This window comes from Vanessa cardui, chromosome 9 (genome assembly GCF_905220365.1).
Source record: "Vanessa cardui chromosome 9, ilVanCard2.1, whole genome shotgun sequence".
Taxonomy (NCBI): Eukaryota; Metazoa; Arthropoda; class Insecta; order Lepidoptera; family Nymphalidae; genus Vanessa; species Vanessa cardui.
In genome coordinates this window covers 5,045,525-5,067,428 of record NC_061131.1, presented here as the reverse complement: position 1 = coordinate 5,067,428, position 21,904 = coordinate 5,045,525, and the positions used below count along the sequence as shown (strand labels likewise).

Genomic DNA, 21,904 nt, shown 5'->3' with positions numbered 1-21,904 from the left:
ACATGTACACACATAATGCTATTTTATTATTATTTATACATTATTATTAAACAATTTAGCTACAGTTCATTACAGTAACAGCCTGCAGGTTTCCCAATGCTGTGCTAAGGCCTTCTCTCCCATTAAGGAGAAGGGTTGGAACATATTCCACAACGCTGTTCCAATGCAGGTTGGCGGAAGAATTTATATAGTGTTTGCAAATAAAAATTAGTTGTATAATTTGCAACTTACCGCGACTAAGCCGCCATTGTCGCATGGTACATCTAGATAGTTGAATATGACCTGGATCCGCTTATCTGGCTCCGCTATCATGTAGATACCACATACTGTCGGCTCGTCGGAGGGCGACTTAAAGAATAGCTCCCCTTCTTCGGACGTTACCAGGAAACAGTCTATATAATAATAAATATTTTTAATAATAAGTTGATGCATATTGTAAATAGGACGATATAGTTAATATTATTTTTTTAAATAAAGTATACATATATCTTTACATGCCAAACTAAGCTTGTACATAAAAAAGTTGGTTATATAAAGAATTATAGTTAATGTAATTGAAAATGTGATAAGGGCCTTACAGTGAGTTTCTTGATTTTAAAATTTAAAAGACACAGAGAGACAGGTGAGCTGTAACATTGTGGCGTTTTTTTAAGCTGTGACTGCATGTGCAAAAGTAACTTTTTGATATATTACAAGCTATCACAGAAACTTTATTAAGAAACATTTAAACTTCAATGTATGTTGTACTTCGTTACATAACCTTGTAAAAAATATGTTCCATTGTGGCTTTGAAACAGAATGTTTAAAATTACACGTAACCCATATTAAATTCTAGCATTTTTTTTTTAGATTTTAATTTATTTCCTGAAATTATTTTAAATAGAGAATCTCGAATCGGGTTTTTTTAATGTGTTATAATCATTCATAAGCTATTATTCATAAATAATATTGAAATTTTATAAATACATACTTAATAAATTAATACATACCTTCAGTGGGATCAATGATGCGATGTGTAGGAATCGGATAACGTCGCACCCTGGAAAACCAAGATGGCGCGTGTCCTGGACTCCGTAGTCCTCTCCATGTCTTTAAAAAGTTAGGTTGCATTAAAAACTATTAATATGAATATTCACATTTACGTCATTGTTTAAATACGAATATAAGAAACATTTTGAGGATTACTTCGGATATTTAAACGATGGTAATAAAAAATAAGGTTTTAATTTCTCATTCGTCGGGTATGCAGATTATTATAGCCTTGGCTTGTTATTTGAAATACGTGTTATAATATAATTATTATGCAATTATAATGTACATAATTTGATTATAAAAATCAAATTTAATGATAATATCAATTATTATACATTTACATATGATTATCAATTATTATACATTACATACAATTATTATACATATGATTATAAAAATCAAATTTAATGACAATATATCAGGTTAAAAGATGAAAAAAAATTGATGCCGCTGTTTCTTTCACCGGTTCTGCTCAGGTCTGAGGTTTTAAGTTCCGAACCGGTGGTAGATTTTTTGACTATCAATAAGAAAGTGTAATCACTTCTATTATTCTATTTTGAATAAAGATTTTTGACTTGACTTTAACTAACCTTTAAATTAACCTGATATATTGATTAGTAGTACTAAGGTACAAATTACTAATAACAAATATAGATAGATATATTATACTATTTTTGAACATATAAGAAAATCAGAAGTATGATAATAAACAACTTTGATAATAAGGCTACCATATCGCTTAACAGAGACTGCTTCCAAACAATATTAGGTTTATAAAATTGCAATAAAAGACAGGAATAGATCCACTTAAGCTATAAATACTATCGTATTAATTATATTACGGCCATAATAAATTTCGTATTTCCTTATCATTTCCATTTTGACGACGTCCGTGGTCGAATGGTGTACACCGGTTTTCATGGGTACGCCACTCCGAGGTCCTGGGTTCGATTCCCGGCTGAGTCGATGTAGATTATCATTAGTTTTCTATGTTGTCTTGGATCTGGGTGTTTGTGGTACCGTCGTTACTTCTGATTTTCCATAACACAAGTGCTTTAGCTACTTACATTGGGATCAGAGTAATGTATGTGATGTTGTCTCATATATATATTTATATTTATCATTCATACTCATTCATTCAATAGAGAACAATATACCAAAATCAATCCGGCAACGTTTGGTACTTATCGTCGAGTAATATTTTAAAAATCTGACTTTATAATTTTCGCATGCAAAAGGTAATAAACTCAAACGAATTATCTTTCGTAATATACGTTGCACCGCCACAGTTATAATTGCATTTACTTTTAATTCGATCTCAAATTTGAAAATGGAATATTGAGTTAATTCTCGATACTTAATTGTAATTAAGCTCAAAAAAGTGTAAATAATATAACGTCGCCTGTAATTATTATGAAGAATTACATATATATTAGCATGCAGAATTTTACATGCTTATTTTGCAATGCAGCTCAGCTACATGCTCAACGATAATTTTGTTCTTACTTCTGCACAGCTTTTGTGATTCAGACTTCACATTCTCTATTTGATAAAAAGGACTGCACTAAAAAAAAACAAGCTTACTCGTTGGGTAGAATTAAATTGTTACGTGTAACAGGACCATTGGATAACGAACGCGTTCTAATTTTAAATTAATAATCAACCATTGGATGAATTTGGGTCTATGTATCTTGTGATCTCTCTTGCCTCCTTAATGTATATACTTGGCACGTTTAAGTGTATAAGGTCATATCCTATCTGTGTTATCTTTGAGCATTGTCTAATAGGACCCTTGTAGGGCCCTTCTACGAATACCTCTCAACACGTCCGCTAGGAGATTATAAATGATATCTATACCCTGTCGAGTCATCAATTATCGACCTATGGATTTAGTTATATTAATTTCTTGATACTCAAAATTTTATTACTTCATAGTTTTCGGGAGTGTGTTTATTGTATTTTGCATGATTTTAACAAACTACGTGAATAAAGCGAATAATACACGTGTAATTCTATTATTTTATTTATTTTTAGTTGCAGATGAAAGGAGTTAAAATAATCGCCCATCTTTGATTCGCTTAGTAGCGTCGCACTAATCTTACGATAATTCCCTGAAGTCTGCTACTATAATGTGACTGTTTGGGTTTTTGTTAATAAATCATTAGAAAAAGGATAAACAAAAAGAGCTTACATTTTGAATTAATACATAGGATAATATAAGGACGCCATATTTATTATATTTGCAAATACGTTAATAAAGTTAAACAACGCTAAACCACAATGCAAACACGCTAATGCAGTGTCGCAAAGTCACGCAAAAAACCTGATATCAATATAATTTTTTAGACTTGCCATTCTGTGTCAGAAGCAAGATTTCTTTATGAAAACCTACAAAATATGTTTCTGTCTAAGTAACTTTCAACGTAAGGGTACAATAATTGTACGTGAAAGGCATATGAAGAGGATTCAGGAAATCCACTTTTATGGATCCTTTCGAAAGCTTACACATATTATTATTTATAAAAACATTTCTTGTTTAATATCAATTCTATATTAATTCACTTGTAGCTGCGTTTGCCTTTTTTATTACATATTTATATTTATGAGTAATTAATTTTTATATAATACATTAATTAGTCCTAAATATACTGGACTGCTAAAAACAACAAACTACCAAACAACAGCATTTTTTATATTAAAAGAGATTAAAAAAAATATAATATCAATTTGCACACTTCGATTAGTCTGTTGGAAATGAAATGAATTTGACACCGTTTCACGGATTACTACTCAATTCGCCACAGATATGTATTTATTTATTTTTTTCATGACAAGAGCTGGCAAGAAGTTCAGTAGTTACTCTTTTTCAATCCAAAACAATGTATATAAAGTAATCACAACATTACCAATGATATCATTTACATTTATATATTCCTGTGAACCTATGAACTAAATAATTTAGATGGATGAGCTTAAATAATCATTCAATAATCAGTCGGGTCTCACAACACCCATGAACCACCAGTTAGAACCAGCTAAATGTAACCAGAGTCTAATAGACAATTGAGAAGAGATTGGCCGTTATTACTTTAACCTAATTTACGTATTAAAAAAACATAATATTTGTATTTCAAACTAAATCAAACATCGTTAAAGTCACATTTTTACTAAAAATATTTCTAATTTCACATATATTATTTACCGTAGTACCATTTTGATCGCGTAGGCTTTACTCAAACATACAGTATGTAAAATACTTTGAGAAAACATCAGTCATTGCAAGCGATGAATATTTAAAAGACTGATATTAAATATTGAATATTAAAAAGTATTAAATATTTATGTTACAATATATAAATTTACTTATTTCTATTTTTGTAACGGCACATATTTGTTTAATTATAAAATATTTAAAAGAAAGTTATGGCATACATTGACAGACATTTATTGATATAAGAATTATTAATATTAATTCATTTAACTATATAAAATAGGAAGTACATATAGTTTATAAAACCTGACTACGTAGAATGGTGGCAAGGAGCCATCTTTTTCCGTTGAATCGCAATTCTGATCACGGGCATAACCTAAAAAGGGAACCAGCCCCCCTTTTACCACAGCAGGCAATATTATGAGATGTTATAAATGCGGCCCAACCGATGGTTAGTGGTCACCAAGGCTCATAGATATTGGGATCGTAAATTGTTTTATTCAGTCCATATATCTCCAATGCGCCACTAGCTTTGGAAACAAAGCAATTATATTCCTTGTGCCTGTAGTCACTCACCTTTCAAACCAAAACATAACAATACAAAGTATTGCTGTTTGACGGTAGAACAGTTAATGAGTGGTACATGACAGTGTTTCAATAAATAATTGCATTAGATAGTTAAATAAGGAGTTAATTATAATGGAGTGAAGTCTCATAGTTGATTAATTAAAGACATTATTTTGGTAACATTGTTACATAAATATTGTGTCGTAAAGTTTGGGCAATGCAAAAACATAACTTAAATACTTAAAGTAACCGGATACTATATATTTCCGCTGGGAGATCCTATTGACTAGCTTATAGGAAATTAAAGAAAAATAAGAACTAAAATACTTCAAAGAAATGTACGAATTTAATAGCACGACAGATAACCATGTGTAGGTGTGAGGTTAAAAGCAATTAATTAAAGGGACGAGTATATAATTAACATGCCACGTCACATATAAAATTCACAAAGACTTAACAAAGAAAGTAGGTGTTAGGTAACATAATACCTGTTTAAATACTCTGTGTAATACTTAAAGAGGAATACGTAAATTTCCTCCTGGGATACAATCTTCCAGACACGTTGGAATACACTTGGGTACTTATTGTTACTTTAGAAATTTATTTCTGTACTCTTTGTTTTTTTTTTTTTTTAATACTGATTGGTCTATACAAGACGATATGGAAATATTTACTAGTGAGAAGTCAGACAGAGAAGCATGGAAGAAAAAGACTAGCTGCGTTGACCACAAATAAAATTGGGATAAGGGCAGAAGGATCAAAATTGGTCTATCTATTTTTATGCTTATTTAATGGTTTTACACAATCCTTGGTAGTATATATAAGATAAAGTTTAATGTATAAAATACTAAGCTTAAGAGCCTTGATATTCTTAATTTAATTACCTGGCGATATGGCTTTGTGCATCCTCTCTGAATGTTTACCAAAAACAGCACAAACAACAATACTTTGTATTGGTATATTCCGATTTGGAAGGTAAATCAGTGTAACTTAAAACACTCAGGACAGAACTCTTGGTTGTTGGCACATGAGCGGTGTAAGCAATGGTTAATATTTCTTACAAAGCCAGTATGGGCGGTGGTGATTATTTAATGACAGGTGAATATTTACTATAAGCTCTGCCTGCATTTTCTATATTTATTTTTTTCTGTAGCAAGTAGAGATGTGATCGTTTTATATATATCGATAGTATTCATTCAGTTCCTGATACAAATATTCAATTTAAAATTATGATATAAATTCTATGAAATACTGTTCAATAAAATGTACGCCATTCAAGTATTCCTAGCGTAATAACAATTGATAATTGAAATGAGCGTTGTATTTCTTGGATATAAATTGTGTTTAATTTAACAATTTATTGAGAGATGAAATATTTTTTTTAATCTTTTTAGTTGCATACAATGCGTTCTTTTTTTAAAAAAGGAATTAATATAAAAACTATTTTTAAATATAGTGAAGATTTTCAATCAGTGATTTGATTCAAATTAAATTAATTAAAATAGAATTTTACTGCTAATAATCTGTTAAGCCACTGAGTTGAACTCGGGTTTTGTTCATTGTTACATTCCCTAAGTTTCTCTTACACGATGGTTAATTAACATTAACTTGTTTTCTTGGAAATCAAATTCGTATACCTTATATTATACTTGTATCTGTGATCGTATATATAAATTAATATATAACTATTTACATAGACATATTCTGTAACAAGCTGCCTTTATATAACATACCCTGTTTTTACGAGCTTTTTTATTTCAATATTTTTTATTTTTTGATTAATAAATTTGCATTCAAACAAATCATTTCGTCACTCCACTTTACTTTAAGTATTAGTATTAATTAGTATTTTTAAATATATTTAAGCAAAAAATAATACTGCAACATAACGAAAAAATCAAAATGTTAACAATTTAAATTTAATAAAACGTGCCCTGTCAACGCATCCGTGTTACGAATAAAATTAAAGAGGCGGGTCGGGTTATGACATATTTTTTTTATAATTTATATTTAGTTAAATTAGTGTATTACGGCCAGTGAAACATAAATGAATTCGTCTTAAACAACTATTTAATAATACTGCAATAAAATTAAGAAACCTCTTTTATAAATATAAATACTGTTGCGAATAATAATAGCTGTAAAGTAATCAACGTAAACTTCAAGATATTAATCAGGTATGATATATCGAATACATTTATTAGTTCTACGCTTTCAATACTTAATTAGTATCGTAACACTGATTCGTATCTTCCTTGCTTTTCCAAGGAACTTAACATGCTGTATAATATAATATATACGAAAGTAAGTCCTCTTAACTCAAGCGATACAAAATAGGATATCTGATACATTATCTCTTATAATTTTTCCAAAAACTTCCACAAATATATTTTCAAACAACATTAAAAGACAAAATTAAGTTAAAGCGCAACCCGTTTTCAAGTCCTCCATAAATAAAGCAGTTCCATATATCAAAGTGAAACGTCCGTAATAAAAAAAAGTATATACAGGTGCAGCAGAGCCACTCGGTGTTTAATTAATAACCTCTAGACAAGTGACTACCGTCATAGATACCCAAGGGAGGTAATTTTGCAACATGATTAGTGATGTAAAATATGATACCGTACATCCAGTAAGTCACAAACTGCTGCTTGCTTAAATTAATGTGATATTTTGAGACGATTTTGACCCTTAAATTTTGATTTGTAATATTTTTACACAGTAGGTATTTTTATATTAAATATTTATCTTTTTGTCAACCGATAAAATTGGTTAGTAATTTTTGCTGCTCACGTTAAATATTAGAGATCAGGTAAATGGCGCCTAAAAACTACAATTTTTCGGACAATAATTCCCTTTCATTTCATTTTAACGACGAAAACAGTTAAGTAATAAATTAAATTAGAAACTATTATCTAGAATGTATATTACAACTTTTTTTAAAATCAATAGGTACACTAAGTAAGATTGTCGTTAATTAAGATACATCCACTTGTACACCAATGCGTTTCCCCATTTATCAATTATTTTTGTCATAAATTATATAATAGAAAAGATACTTAAAATATTTGATATTATTTACGTATATATCTACTAATATTGTAAATATGAAAGTAACTCTGTCTGTTCGCTGTTTTACTACCAAACCAATGAACCGAATTTGATGAAATTTAAAATTAAGCAAATTTTAAAGAAGAATATATTCCACTTTTTGCCTAACACGTGACAGCCAATCCCCTAAATTGCGAGCGAAGCCGCGGGCAACAATTAGTATTAACTATTTGATGATAGAAAATCTAAGTTATTCGACTTGTATATTTATGAAAGTGGGATTAAGAAACTTTCATTAATTAAAGTTAGAAAATAAATAACTGCTAGCGAAGAGATTCCAAAGTGCTAATTATCACGTTAATTTTGCCGTTCATAAGTGTGTTGACATTTATAATCATTATACAGGGCAAACATATTTTAAGAGTGATAACATGGATAATACGTTTTATTGTATTATATATGCATGCAATGTAATTGGTGAAAAAAGAGTAACTACTAATTTTCTTGCCTGTTTTGTTCAGTAGACTACATTCTGATGTTTTAGTATAATATTTCGCTACTTTCATATAAATATTATATAAAATTGAGCTGAGATGGCCCAGTGGTTAGAACACGTGTATCTTAACCGACGATTGCGACTTAAAACCTTTTTTTTTTTTTTTTTTTTTTTTTTTCTCGCTGGAAAAACGCTTTACGCGCTTCCCCCACGTGATGGAAAGTGGGGGGGTGTGTGGGACTCCCCGGAGCCCTGGACGCCTCGTGCGCCCAAGTACGCCGGGTTTACCCACTAAAAAACCAGCGGTACCCTCTCCGTCTTTCGGCGGACGCCACGGGATCGCTTACGCATGCTACCGTGACGCCCTGACGGTCGGCCCGCCTATGCGGGCCTCCAACTCCTACGGGGAATTCCCGGGGTACTGGGACCCCCCCTGGTCCCTGCGGCGCCTATTGAGGCGGGGGGAGAAGGTGCGCGTAGCGCCTTTTCCTCCTCCCCGGTCGTCTTCTGCGGAGCGAGTCGGCGGCGGCATTATTTTCCCGCTCCCGCTCCGCGGCTTCCTTCTGCGACATGACACTTTCGCAGAAGGAGCGCATCTCTGACCAGCACATCTCGCTACTGAGCATGGCGTTGATAACGCTCGGTAGCGAGAGGTCTCCACCCATAGTCGCCGCAAGGATGTGCCTCTGGGGTCCCCACGCAGCACACTCGTACAGGGTGTGGTACGCCGTGTCCACTGGCGCACCACACTCGTGGCAGGAGGATGTTTCCTCCCGCCGCGCTATCGCGTGCAGGTACTTACCGAAGCATCCGTGCCCGGTAAGTACCTGCGTCATTCTGTACGACAGTGTGCCGTGCTTCCTTTCAACCCATCGACTCAAGTGGGGACGGATCGCCTCCACTGTCGCCAGGCCTGCTGTGGGTGACCCCAGATCCTCCTGCCATCGGACGATCAGGGCTTGCTGGGCTAGAGTCCTGATCCGCCCGATCTCCGTTGACCCTGGACGGTCGCCGCGGTCCCTCACCTCGACCCGGAACCGGTACACTTCCGCGAGCACCTCTGCCTGGAGCTCCCAGGGCGGATCGCCCGCGAGAAGTGTAAAGCGACTTAAAACCTAGGCAAGCATCACTATTACTTAATTTGTATTTATGATTCACCTCGTGCTCGGCGGTGAAGGTAAACATCGTGCGAAAACCTGCATGTGTCTAATTTCATCGAAATTCTACCACATGGCATTCCACCAACCCGCATAGGAACAGCGTCGTGGAATATATTACAAACCCTCTCCTAATGGATGAGGAGGCCTTATCCCAGCAGTGGGAAATTTACGGGCTGTTACTTTACTTTATTATATAAATATCAATACCTAATCGGTTGACAAAGATACATTAACGGTTGAAAAAGATCGTTGTCAATAGTATTAGCTGCTATGTCACTCGTGTCAACAAGTACTAAATGGAATAGATATATGTAGATTAAGTTATCTAAATTCAGCGTATTCTTTGAGAATAACGCTCACATTATATCTACACCCTTAAAACATTCTTATGATAAAAATGTTTCCTGGAATGGACAAAGGCTAATACTATTTAGTATTACTTACGTATATTTTTTGTACCGTGATAGTATATAATATTTCTCTAAGGAAGATAATGCTTATGTTCGAATGTATACTAATATTATAAATATGAAAGTAACTCTGTCTGTTACTACTTCAAGCTATGTTCGATGGAACTAATTGAGATGCACTTATATATAGAAATGTTTAAGACCTGGAATAGGAGAGGCTACTTTTAAAATTCACTCCTCAAGGGAGTAAATTGTGGGTGACCATTGGTATGTCATAGCTAAAGTTTCATAAATTTCGTTGAGTAAAGCCACATCGTAATCAAGTTCAGCTAGTTATTAATAATACCAAATAACATTACTCAGTTTTTCTTACGTAAATTAATAAAAAGATAAAGCAAAGATCAAACGGATCTCTTTCAGTGATAACTTAAGCTTCGACTTAGCGTATAAATCAAATAATAAACAATACTAACTCAAATAAACGCTATTGTATCATTTTTTACTACATTGACGTTTATAACATAAGACCATACGCCATACATTTTTTTTATATTTAAGAACTCAATAGATTTCTAATAAAACACAAAAAAGTATTTTTAAAATCTTTGCCATTTATTTATTTCATATTCGAACATAATCACTTCCGACCTTTTACTTTTATGTAAAAAGCGTCTAATTCCCTTATAAGTGACAATTTCCTCTTAACCCTTATTATCAATAGCCACTTACTTTTCATGACATTTTTATCAGTTATCGCCTACCCACTTAACAGGTCAGCCAATATAGGTCTTTTATTATCAAACAGAAATGTGTCATGTACGATACCTTGATTATAATTGAATTAAAGACTATAGATTGTTTTTATAAATGAAATAAATAAATATGAGACAACATCACATATATTACTCTGATCATAATGTAAGTAGCTAAAGCACTTGTGTTATGGAAAATCAGACGACGACGACGGTACCACAAACACCCAGACCCAAGACAACATAGAAAAGGAATGATAATCTACATTGACTCAGCCGGGAATCGAACCCTGGGCCTCGTAGTAGCGTACCCATGAAAACCGGTGAACACGCCACTCGACCACGGAGGTCGTCAAAGATAATAATATTCTTTTATAAAGTAAGCTTCAGTACGTGTATATTAATTATCATATTATTTGGGTAATTGTCATTAATTTAAAAAACTTATATCATATATCTCAATAGAAATTATACGTGAAGACCCAGCTTCAAGTAAACGGGAACAATAAATAATACATTTAGATATTTATTTATTACATAAGATATTATCCTTATCATTATTTATTTATTTTATCTTTTTTACTTTTATTTATAAAAAGTCAAACCAAAAAGTATCTATTGCATTAATATAAATCAATATTTAGAAGCTATACAACCTTTAATGATAAATTATAAAATTTTATTTAAAATAATTTATAGGCTTATATATGCTAGAATATTCAGGCTATATATTCAATATTCAGACGAGGCTTCCCAATTGAATATCCATGTACACGAGACCTTTGTCACTTGTTCATGTCATTTAAACAAAAAGGGAAAATATTAAAATATAATTTCGAAATTAATAAAAAGAATAAGTCAAAAGTTTAATTATCTCTAGCTTTTGAAATTCAACAAATACGATATCCAATATCCGAACCGTGTAAAAACTCTTTAATGAAATTTAAGCTTGATCACTTGGAAATTCATATCTGAACTCACAAACTTTCGACTTTTAAAAAGTTTTGCTTTGTAATAATATTTAGATTTTATTTTTATTTTTTTTAACAAACGTCTATCGCATATGCTGTTCATTGATTAAAACGTCTCGACAGATGTCGACCGCGTTGACAAATCTTGTTTGCTTGTTTTGTTTTATGGTATAGGTTGGCGAACGACCATATGGGCCACCTGATGGTAAGTTGACACCATCACCCATAGACAATTACGCTGTAAGAAATATTAACTATTCCTTACATCGTCAATGTGCTACTAACCTTGGGAACTAAGATGTTATGTCCCTTGTGCCTGTAGTTACACTGGCTCACTCACCCTTCAAACCGGAACACAACAATACTGAGTACTGTTATTTGGCGGTAGAATAACTGATGAGTTGGTGGTACCTACCCAGACGAGCTTGCACAAAGCCCTACCACCGAGTAAAGTTTGCTAGTCTTATAGGAGACTAGCAAACTACACAGAAAATATCGAGTCTAATACCTCACTCTCTAATTCCACACCCTCATAATCTGTTGGGACAGCGAATGCAACATGATCAAAAATACTTGCAACTGCTTACATTATTTCAATATTACAGACTCGGGGCCGCTACTATGAATTTCCGAATGAAAAACCCAAGATTTTTTATCAACCCGACCTGAATTTTAAACCCAGCAGCAGCAGCTACCAGATATAAGTCACTAGCTCAAGCTTGATCGAAACGTAAAGCCAAAATCTTTATTTATAAATAAGTATTGCACTGGCTAATTAATTTTATTGACAAAAATTTACATCGATACAAATATGTAAAATACAGCGTGAGAAGAAAAAAAAGAAACTTTATATTCCACTGGAATAAAATATTACAATGAAAATTAAATTAAACCATTTGTTATACGAATACGTATAGTAAGACACAAATTAGATGTAGCATCGGAAAATGCAATGGAATGAAAATAAAACCGATTACTGCCGATTTACACAACCAATAGAAATAGCTCCCTATCGCGCCATTCAACGCTATTCGTCGCTATAGATTCACGCGCCAGAGAAAGCAAGTGAATGTAAATCGACGCGTCAAATTGACGAATATATTAGGTCATATAATATTACAAGTTATTACGTTTATGCAAATATCATATTCGCGTGAGAAATAAATATTGATAATTTGGGATAGCGTACTTAATTCGGATGTGATCGGTTTTACGAATTTTGCCGATGCGACATCTAAGTTGTGTCGTACTGTACTAAGGAATTAAAACATAAGATCCGATAAACTGTTAACAAGATTTTTCTATTAAGTAATTTAGGCGTAATGAAATGGCTATACCACGAGCTGTCAACGTAAATATGACAATTGGTCGCTGTCATGTCATACGACAATTATTGCTAGAGAGCTGATGTCAAGATCCTATTCTGATGACAATTCGTAATTACATTTAAATTTTGATATGAAAATTGAAGAACGTTGAATTCAGTAGGCGAAACAGAAATCTATTGTTAAATAACATTTTATACTTTTTTTATTATAAGTAGCGATGTTGGTAGAGGCAAAATAATAATATTGGGTTTGTATAAAAATGTGTTTGCGTTATTCGCCTTGCGTATACATTATTTGTATAATATGTATAAAATATATGAATACGTGAAACAAAAACTTTGTACCCCTTTACAAAAATTGCGCAGACAGCAAATCAATGCAATTACTCAAAGTTTATATTGGAAAATCATCATCAGCATCTTTATTATACTGCTAATGAAAACATTTGTCATATAAAAAATAAAAATCTTTGGAGCTTCTTACAAAATTAGTGTTTTTTTAATTGTTTATTTATTTTTATAGATATTAAATAAATAAAAACAATAATATGAAAACAATATAAAAGAACAACAAACAAAGCTCAAGATAAAAAAAAAACATGACACTAATTAAGCTAAGAGGTTAACATATTCTTAAAACTTTTTCTAACATAGCTATATGTATCAATGTCATGAGAAGCGATATCACTGTAGCTTCTCATATATCGGATCAGTCAAAAACTTATCTGCATTGGTACTTGGTAATAATCACGATGACAAGGTTTCAAGAAAAATTTTTGACAGCTAAGCGCTTTTCTTATCTCTCATGAATGAATCAATTGACGGTCTATAATGAGAATGACAGTCGAATTTCGACCAATCAGCGACCGCTAGAACATATAAATATTTATCCAAAGTAATTAACGCCTATTACATCAACGTAGTTATTATTTGTTACTGATGAAACTAATATTAATTATGATATTATAGATGAATCCATTTATATCGTCGTTTTTTTTTATGTCGTGAAAAATAGAGAATATTATGTATTATATAGTATATTTATTTTTTGTTCGTCATGGATAATTTTAAACATATTTTCATAATTTTATCCAAATTCAAATATGATTTATTATAAAAATAATTTATCGAATACCATACGTTGTTACGTGTAATTTTCAAATTCATGAAGAGGCTCCTGGGTGACCTAAAGCAAACTTAGTTACGGGCCACAGGGGTTTCCCTTTACTATGTTTCCCATACTAAAGCATCATTTCATCTGACTGGGGTATTTTAGGCGTAGTAGTATACCACTCTTAATGGTGAAGGTTTTATAGTGTATAAACCGTACCTTTAAACCGATTGTATTTAGGCATACAAGCAGGCTTCTTAACATATAGAGATCATTTTTGTTGGTATTCAACGGCACTTGTAGCATTTTAACAGTTGAGATAACAATTTGACTTTACTATTATTAAAAATGAAGGACGTAATTAAGGATTGCATGTTTCAATGTATGCTGTTCTTATTCAACTGTTATCAGTTATTGCCAAAGGATGCTTTTAATATGATTATGTGAAGTTCATATTTTGTTTTGCACACTTCTAATATCGGTTTTGCAAAATATTATTGGTCTGGATTAATGCATTGTTCTAATATCTGTTTTAAATTTCATCTCGTATCCTAGATAGGGATTATGAATTGTGTGTGATATTTGTATTTCTTTTAATAACTTTGTACAATTTAAATTAATTAAATTATTGACTTTAAAATATAATGTAGATATTTCATTGTTTTTAAGTTGAAGATTTAAGATGACCAAGTTTTTGAAACGATTTCATAATAATGATCTGTGTTTATTTGATTCAATTCTCGAAAAAGATTAATACTCCCATCAACTTATAATTAGTCTCACACGATAAAAAACATAATTAATATTGTTTATGAAGCATTAAAACCACAAGTCAACTTCAGTTAAACTATAATTAATTAAAACTAAGAAATTAAAAATATCAGGAATAATTTCGTTCACTTTCTATATTAAAGACGTATATTACAATACAGATGGGAATTACTCCATAGATTTAGTTTCAGAGATTAACTACCAATTACTGTAACGATTGTCAAAGGAGGATTTACTTATGTCACTAAATAGTGAGCGCTCATTGGTTGTTTATTACGTCATAAGACCGTCGACCAATGAAAATTGAGATAAATAAAAAGAGTGTTTTTGATTTTGTTGTCTCATCGTTTGAATTAATACTTGTAACATTATAAAGAGTCCATATATGTATGTTTTTTTTTTTAATAAAAGAGAATGTAGATTCTGTTTATAAATCATAATAGAAGGAATATCAATGTATTATTGTGTATTTGTTCATGATAACAAATCTCTCAGTGACCCTGTAGTCTTAGTTAGAACTTGACGTCACTTATATTACGTGAAAAAGCAAATAGTTGTTTGGAAAAGCATGTTATTGCTTACGTTTTACGATAAGTAACGTTAACAATGTTACGAGAATTTGCACAATGGTCGATATTGTTATATTTATTAATGGTATGTGTATGATAGTGTGGAATCACAATACAAAATGTAAGTCTGTAAAAACCCACTGCTGGGATAAAGGCCTCCTCTCCTTTTGAGGAGAAGGTTTGGAACTTTTTCCACCACGCTGTTCCAATGAGGGTTGGTGGAATACACATGTGGCAAAATTTCTATGAAATTTGTCACATGCAGGCTTCCTCACGATGTTTTCCTTCACCGCTGAGCACGAGATGAATTATAAAGACAAATTAAGGACAAGCGGTGCTTGCCTGGGTTTGACCCATAATAATCGGTTAAGATGCACGCGTTCTAACCACTGGGCCATATCGACTCGTTCATCGTCATAATCACATCGAAAACACATTGGTCACGGCTTCGACCCACAACCTTTGGATTAGACTGACGTATTATAGCGAACGAGCCATCGTCTTTATGATACAAATGTGTTTGAAAATAAGTTATGCGGTAAAAAAATCCTACTCAATTGTGCTATAATCAAATCCGCTCCTAACACAAGCTTTACGCTTAATTAGTAATTCCTTGAATCTTTTATGATGGCATTTACTCAACAGAAACTTTGATGTATTTTTTCTTTGGATATCCGATAGTCTCCAACATATTTCTTATTTTAGCTAGATAATAGCTATCTTTAAGTCCTACTAAGCGCTTTGAGATTTACTAAAAACGATCCTTTTTTCGAATCGCCTTCCCTTTTTCGCTTATCGGCTTTCCTCGTTTGTTTGCTTTTGTTTTCTGTGTAGTATGAAGAAAATATATTAGAAATGCTTTTTAAAAATGTTTGTCAATAATTTACAGTAAAGAAATTAAATAAATAACTAAAAATACTCAAAGTAACAAGAACTACTGGAACTATTGGAAGCGACAAAAATCTATTCACCTACGTAAAAAGTTTTTCTTACGAAACTTTTTATTTCAGGAAACAACGTCTTGTTAGTTTGTGAAGACTGTCCTTTAATTAGAAAAAAATTGAAAAACTTATCTTATTTTTATTTACAATTATACAATGAAATTGTGAGCACTTTCGAACTATCATTTTTTAGTATTTTATTAAAAATATTCTGAATGTTAATACTTCCGTAGAATTAAGTAAGAACCAACAAGAAACTCATTAGGAACTCTTTTGAAATATTTGGTATGGAAAGTTATGTCCGTTAAATATAATTAAATTTATCCTGCCTGAATCTAACAAAAACAGCCTAGACGATTTAAGTTTATTACTGACTTAGCTTCTTCGCGGTAGGAAATACATTAAAATTCTGTCCAAATTGTATTGTTAAACGACTCATTCATCGTAAATATAGATATAGCATAAACCTACACATTATTATTTTCTTATCTATATTAAAAAAGACTTACGTACAAATAATATAATAGTACAATTTTGAAATAGTGCATAAAATGATTCTGCGGTGGTTTAAAATTATCTGACCACGAAACAGAAGGTAATGAGGCAAAATCACAACAGACCTGACCAAAATAGGCGATGTATTTTGCGATTGAAAGATTTGATGAAGATAGCGTATTTATGGTTTCCGTTTTATCCTTTTCAGACCGGGTTAACCCACATATAAACTTAGGCAAATCCTGAATCGCATTTAATGAAGACCTAATCAGCTATTCATATTACTATTTTGGGTCGAATAAAAGTGGACCCGAATTTGTATCAGCACTGATATCCTAAATATAGAATATAATAGGTTGGGGAAAAAGTTTCTTCGTATTTTATATGAAAATTCAAAAAGTTTTTTTTATAGTTTATTTACATTTGACTAAAGTATGTAGGTGCCATTTTGTTCCATAACTTTTTGCCATCTTGTTGGTAGTGACATGATCCCATTGCTGTAAAAATTTTGGGGCTTCTGATCGAAAAACTGCGGCAAGTGGTTTTGGCAGTCCTCTCGTGATGTTAACTTGACACTGCCTAAGGAATTCTGCAGAGATCGAAACAGATGAAAATCTGAAGGTGCAAGGTCAGGACTATACGGCGGATGCATTAATACCTCCCAGCCAAACTCTCGTAATTTTTGTTGAGTAGCTAAAGATGTGTGAGGTCTAGCGTTGTCATGGTGAAAAACCACACCCCTTCTGTTGATCAATTCTGGCCGCTTTCTCTCAATTTCTTGCTTCAATCTCATCAATTGTTCGCAATACAGTTCTGAATCGATGGTCCTGCCGGGCGGTAACAGCTCATAATGAATGATGCCCTTCCAATCCCACCATACACACAGCATTACCTTGTTGCGAGTTAATCCGGGTTTTGCCACAGTCTGTGAAGCTTGACCGGCCTTTGACCACGATCTATTTCGCACGTTCTTGTCGTATGTGAGCCACTTTTCATCATCAGCTTCTTCAAAAATGGTTCGGTTTCATTATGTCGTAATAAAGAATCACAAATGAGTACACGGTTCATTAGGTTTCTTTCAGTGAGTTCATGAGGCACCCATATATCGAGCTTTTTTGTGTACCCAGCTTTATTCAAATGAGTCAAAACCGTTTTGTGGTCAATTGCCAGTTATTCAGCTACATCGTAACTACTAATATGCCGATCTTGCTCCACTTTTTCAAAAATGGCATCAATATTGTCCGTAACAGGGCGACCAGAGCGAGATGCATCTTTGATATCAAAATTTCCGGCTTGAAAACGCTTAAACCAAACTTGCGCTACACTCACAGATACTGCATTAGGTCCATAAACATCACAATTTTTTTTCGCGGCTTGAGTTGCATTTTTACCTTTTTTATAGTAAAATTTTTAAACGTATCGAATTTCTTCTTTAGATTCACTCATTTTAACAACAACAAAAACAAATGAAAATCACACAAATTCCTAATTTGAATTTGGAAGTGCCTTCTTTAAAGTTAAAACTTTTTAATGATACCAAAACCAGCCAGATACAAATGGTATAGCCAAAGAAATTTTATTACAAGTTCATACATACTAAATGCCAAAAGACTTTTTCCCCAACCTAATAAATCAGGGGAGCCAAAATGGACATCTTATAACATGGACTTTCAAAAATCGAACGCATTAAAACATATGGAAAGTTAATTGTTTTATTCAATGTTTCTTCATTTTCACTGACAATAATGGACTTCTGTTAAATTGATCTGTCCAAAAAATAATGGCACTTATGCTTGTATACGCCGTTAAAGACTGTACGTTGTTTTTTTTCACTGAAAACTAATACTAATTGATATTCACTGTCATAATTATGGACACAAAGGTTCAATGTGTGAAAATAATGAGAGTTACTTAGTCAACTCATCATCACTACGATCCTAACAATATGCATGGCAAAAGCAAAAGCATGTACAATGTACATGCATGCTCAAAGCCTCATAAAGTTTTTAGCTACGTTAACATAAGAAACTTTATAACAAGGATTTTATATGTTAATATAAAATTAGACATTGTATTTTACCCACCAACTGATCGAAACAGAAGTCAATAACAAAGTTACTTATGATTCAATACATAAATAACTATTACTTTAAATACTGGTCGTAAAGATGATTTTTAACGAAGAATTGTAGTTTTTTAATAAAGCTCGGTCTTGCATCTTTTAGTGGTAATCGAGCTTCGAGGAAGCGCACCTGGTATCACGAATTCTTTGCTCATTCTACGTTGAAATAGTAAATAAATTGTATACTTTGTTGAGGTTATATGGGTAAGCGAGTCAATTAAATTACATTACAAGGAACAAAACATCTTCATCTTTATTAACCCTGGTTTGGCGGAGATTAAGGAAATGAAAATATTACTTATAATTTCATTGTCCATTGACGGAGATGACATTCTTTCAGCCGTTAATTTATAATAGACTGGGAAGATTTAAATCTAGCTTATCAGGAACAAAGGATTAGTTTAAGGTCAACCTTAATTTGTTCAATATATTAAACTATAAGATGCTAGTTTTCGCCCTCGGTTTCGCTCGATTTTTAGGGGTTTAGTTGTCATGATTTAGGCAAAAAAGTACCCTATGTTCTTCATTGCAGTACAAATTTGTTTCATACCAAATTTCATCAAATTCAATTCAGTGGTTTGGGTGTGAAAGAGCAACAGAGAGACAGATAACGTTACTTTTACATTTATAATATTAATAGAGAATAGTATAGAATTAGTATGTTCACGTGAACAAGATTATGTCGAAATATCCAGCTCCACCGAACAAAAATAAAAACCATGGCAAAATAACTCGAAATTAAATTTAAAATTAATTTAAAATCTTATAATAAACATAATATATAAATAAACCAGTATTTCAGTAGATTTACGTAAACATGAAAGAAACAATTAACATTGTTTTGTAATTAAAATAAACAATAAATGATATAATAAAAGTTACCGATATACTTGAACATTTAATTTTTGACTAAATTTCGTCATAGTGTAACTATGTTTAATCTACTAATTCGTAGACCAAAAATTAATTATTATCCACACCTACGTGGAATTGGATATTCTTCCAAGAAAAAAATATTCAATCGAAATTGAATACAATAATTACGCTGTTCTACGTAATAAAAAAAGCCCAAGCGGTCCAGCCGATGGATCAACTAATCTTTAACTGAAAACATTGCGTTCGAAGCCATGAATAAAATGGTATAATAATTAATAATTACAAATAAAGTATACTATGAAAGTAATCAATATGCAATTACGCGTCGGTTGAAAACAGTTTAAAGTCCATATCAATATTTCCACACAAGATATATCAAACAAAATAAACGTTCAGAAACATGATATATAAGGAACACAAAAACAAATCAATTTCTGAGGATTTCCGATAAACTTATAAGGAAATGAAATAAAAATATGCTTTATTCAAGAATCTTGTAAGTACTTTTGATTCATTCAACTTGAATATAAAGATACCAATGCTTCGGAATGTTGATTCTGCTGAGAAGCACATACATGAAACTCGGTAGTTCTCTTTCGACTCAAAATAATTTATATGCAATGAATATTTAAATTTGTATGATATATGATTTTCAATGAATATTAAGAGCAAGCTCATGTCATTTATATAATCCTTTCCATTATAATATGATTTAATTTTGTTAAGTTTTTTTTTATTTTGCTATAGGTAAGTGTTCTGCGCAATTTTATTATAGAACCATATTCCCTGCCCTAGGAAGAATGTACTTTGTCAAGTCGAAATGTAACTTGGTGTAACAGGATTCATTCTTATAATTAAATGCATTAATCAAGATCTACTTATGGCGTTTGAAATCTACGTCTGACGACAGTCCGTTTATCGAGGACGGTTATTGAGTAACTTTGCGCTCTGTCCCTTAGGAATAGTGAGATTGAAACAGATATGTATAGTTCAAGTTTAAAGTGGCTGCAATATATAGTAATACAAGTTAAAGATAAACAGGGTATGTTATAAGTAGACTGCAACGTGATTTAGATGTCCACTAGATCCCCATATATAGATAGACATGCATTTCTTAAATTAGCATTTCTTAAAAATAATGTAAGTGAAACTAGTTTAGTAATAAACAAATACAACTAGCAAAGTGAAAATTAAAATCAAGCATTACATTTATTGTTTATCATAAGTCTACTACTGGTTCCGAAAAGAAATATCACAGACTTTCGAATAACCGAAGAAAAGAATAAAGTTATCTAAAAAGAATTAAAATATTATTTTTGAAATACTCTTATGACTGTACAAGTTACAAGATAGTTAGTTACAAAACTTCAAAATTACAATCGTCTAATTTTGATTTTGTTAATTGTTATTATCCTGAATCCAGGATAAGTAGAATTAATTGCGTGTAAGATTGCCTAAGGAGGTAATTAATTAGCTTGTCATTTCACACCCTCAGAGTCAAAATTATTTTCCTTTTAATGGAGATTGATAACATCGCTCGATTTTCGGTCTTCAAATGAGTATTATCCTAAATTGGGAATAAGGAAATATAAAAGCAGATAAGATTTCCTCATCCTACACTATCTGCTTTCTTTTTGATATACTTGAATAAAGAACAAATCAAGTTAATGGAAATAATATGTTTAGTAAGATATTAGATTGGCACCCAATAGTCTACTATTTGTTGTCCAATTAATTATATTCGTGAATTGTGATACAAATTTTGAATTTCTTGATTGGCCCAAACTTTGGTCAAACCCCATATTGATCTAATATATGTATATGGTATCGAAAATCCAAATACCAACATAGGTTTATATTGGTATTTGGTATAGAGATACTTTAAAATCTGCTGCAGATCAATTGTTTAGAGTTCCTTGAGAATTAAAAAGCATTCAAGAGATCGTAACATTTGAGATAAAATAAACCATCGTGAGTTCAATCATGAATGAAATTCAATTCGGGCTACCCCCAAATTTGTAATGGCAAAGTATGAACAACCG

The 21,904-nt window shown here is 32.0% G+C and overlaps 1 protein-coding gene across 1 annotated transcript in view; it reads right to left on the bottom strand.

The window, feature by feature from the left end:
- LOC124532632 (corticotropin-releasing factor-binding protein) overlaps window positions 1–21,904 on the bottom strand; it is a 41,260-nt gene that overhangs the window by 18,273 nt on the left and 1,083 nt on the right. Inside the window, exons 2-3 of the mRNA XM_047107655.1 lie at window positions 990–1,089; window positions 232–392 (exon numbers count right to left, since the gene is read on the bottom strand). Of these exons, the coding sequence (XP_046963611.1) occupies window positions 232–392; window positions 990–1,089 (261 nt within the window). The remainder of the gene's footprint in view (window positions 1–231; window positions 393–989; window positions 1,090–21,904) is intronic.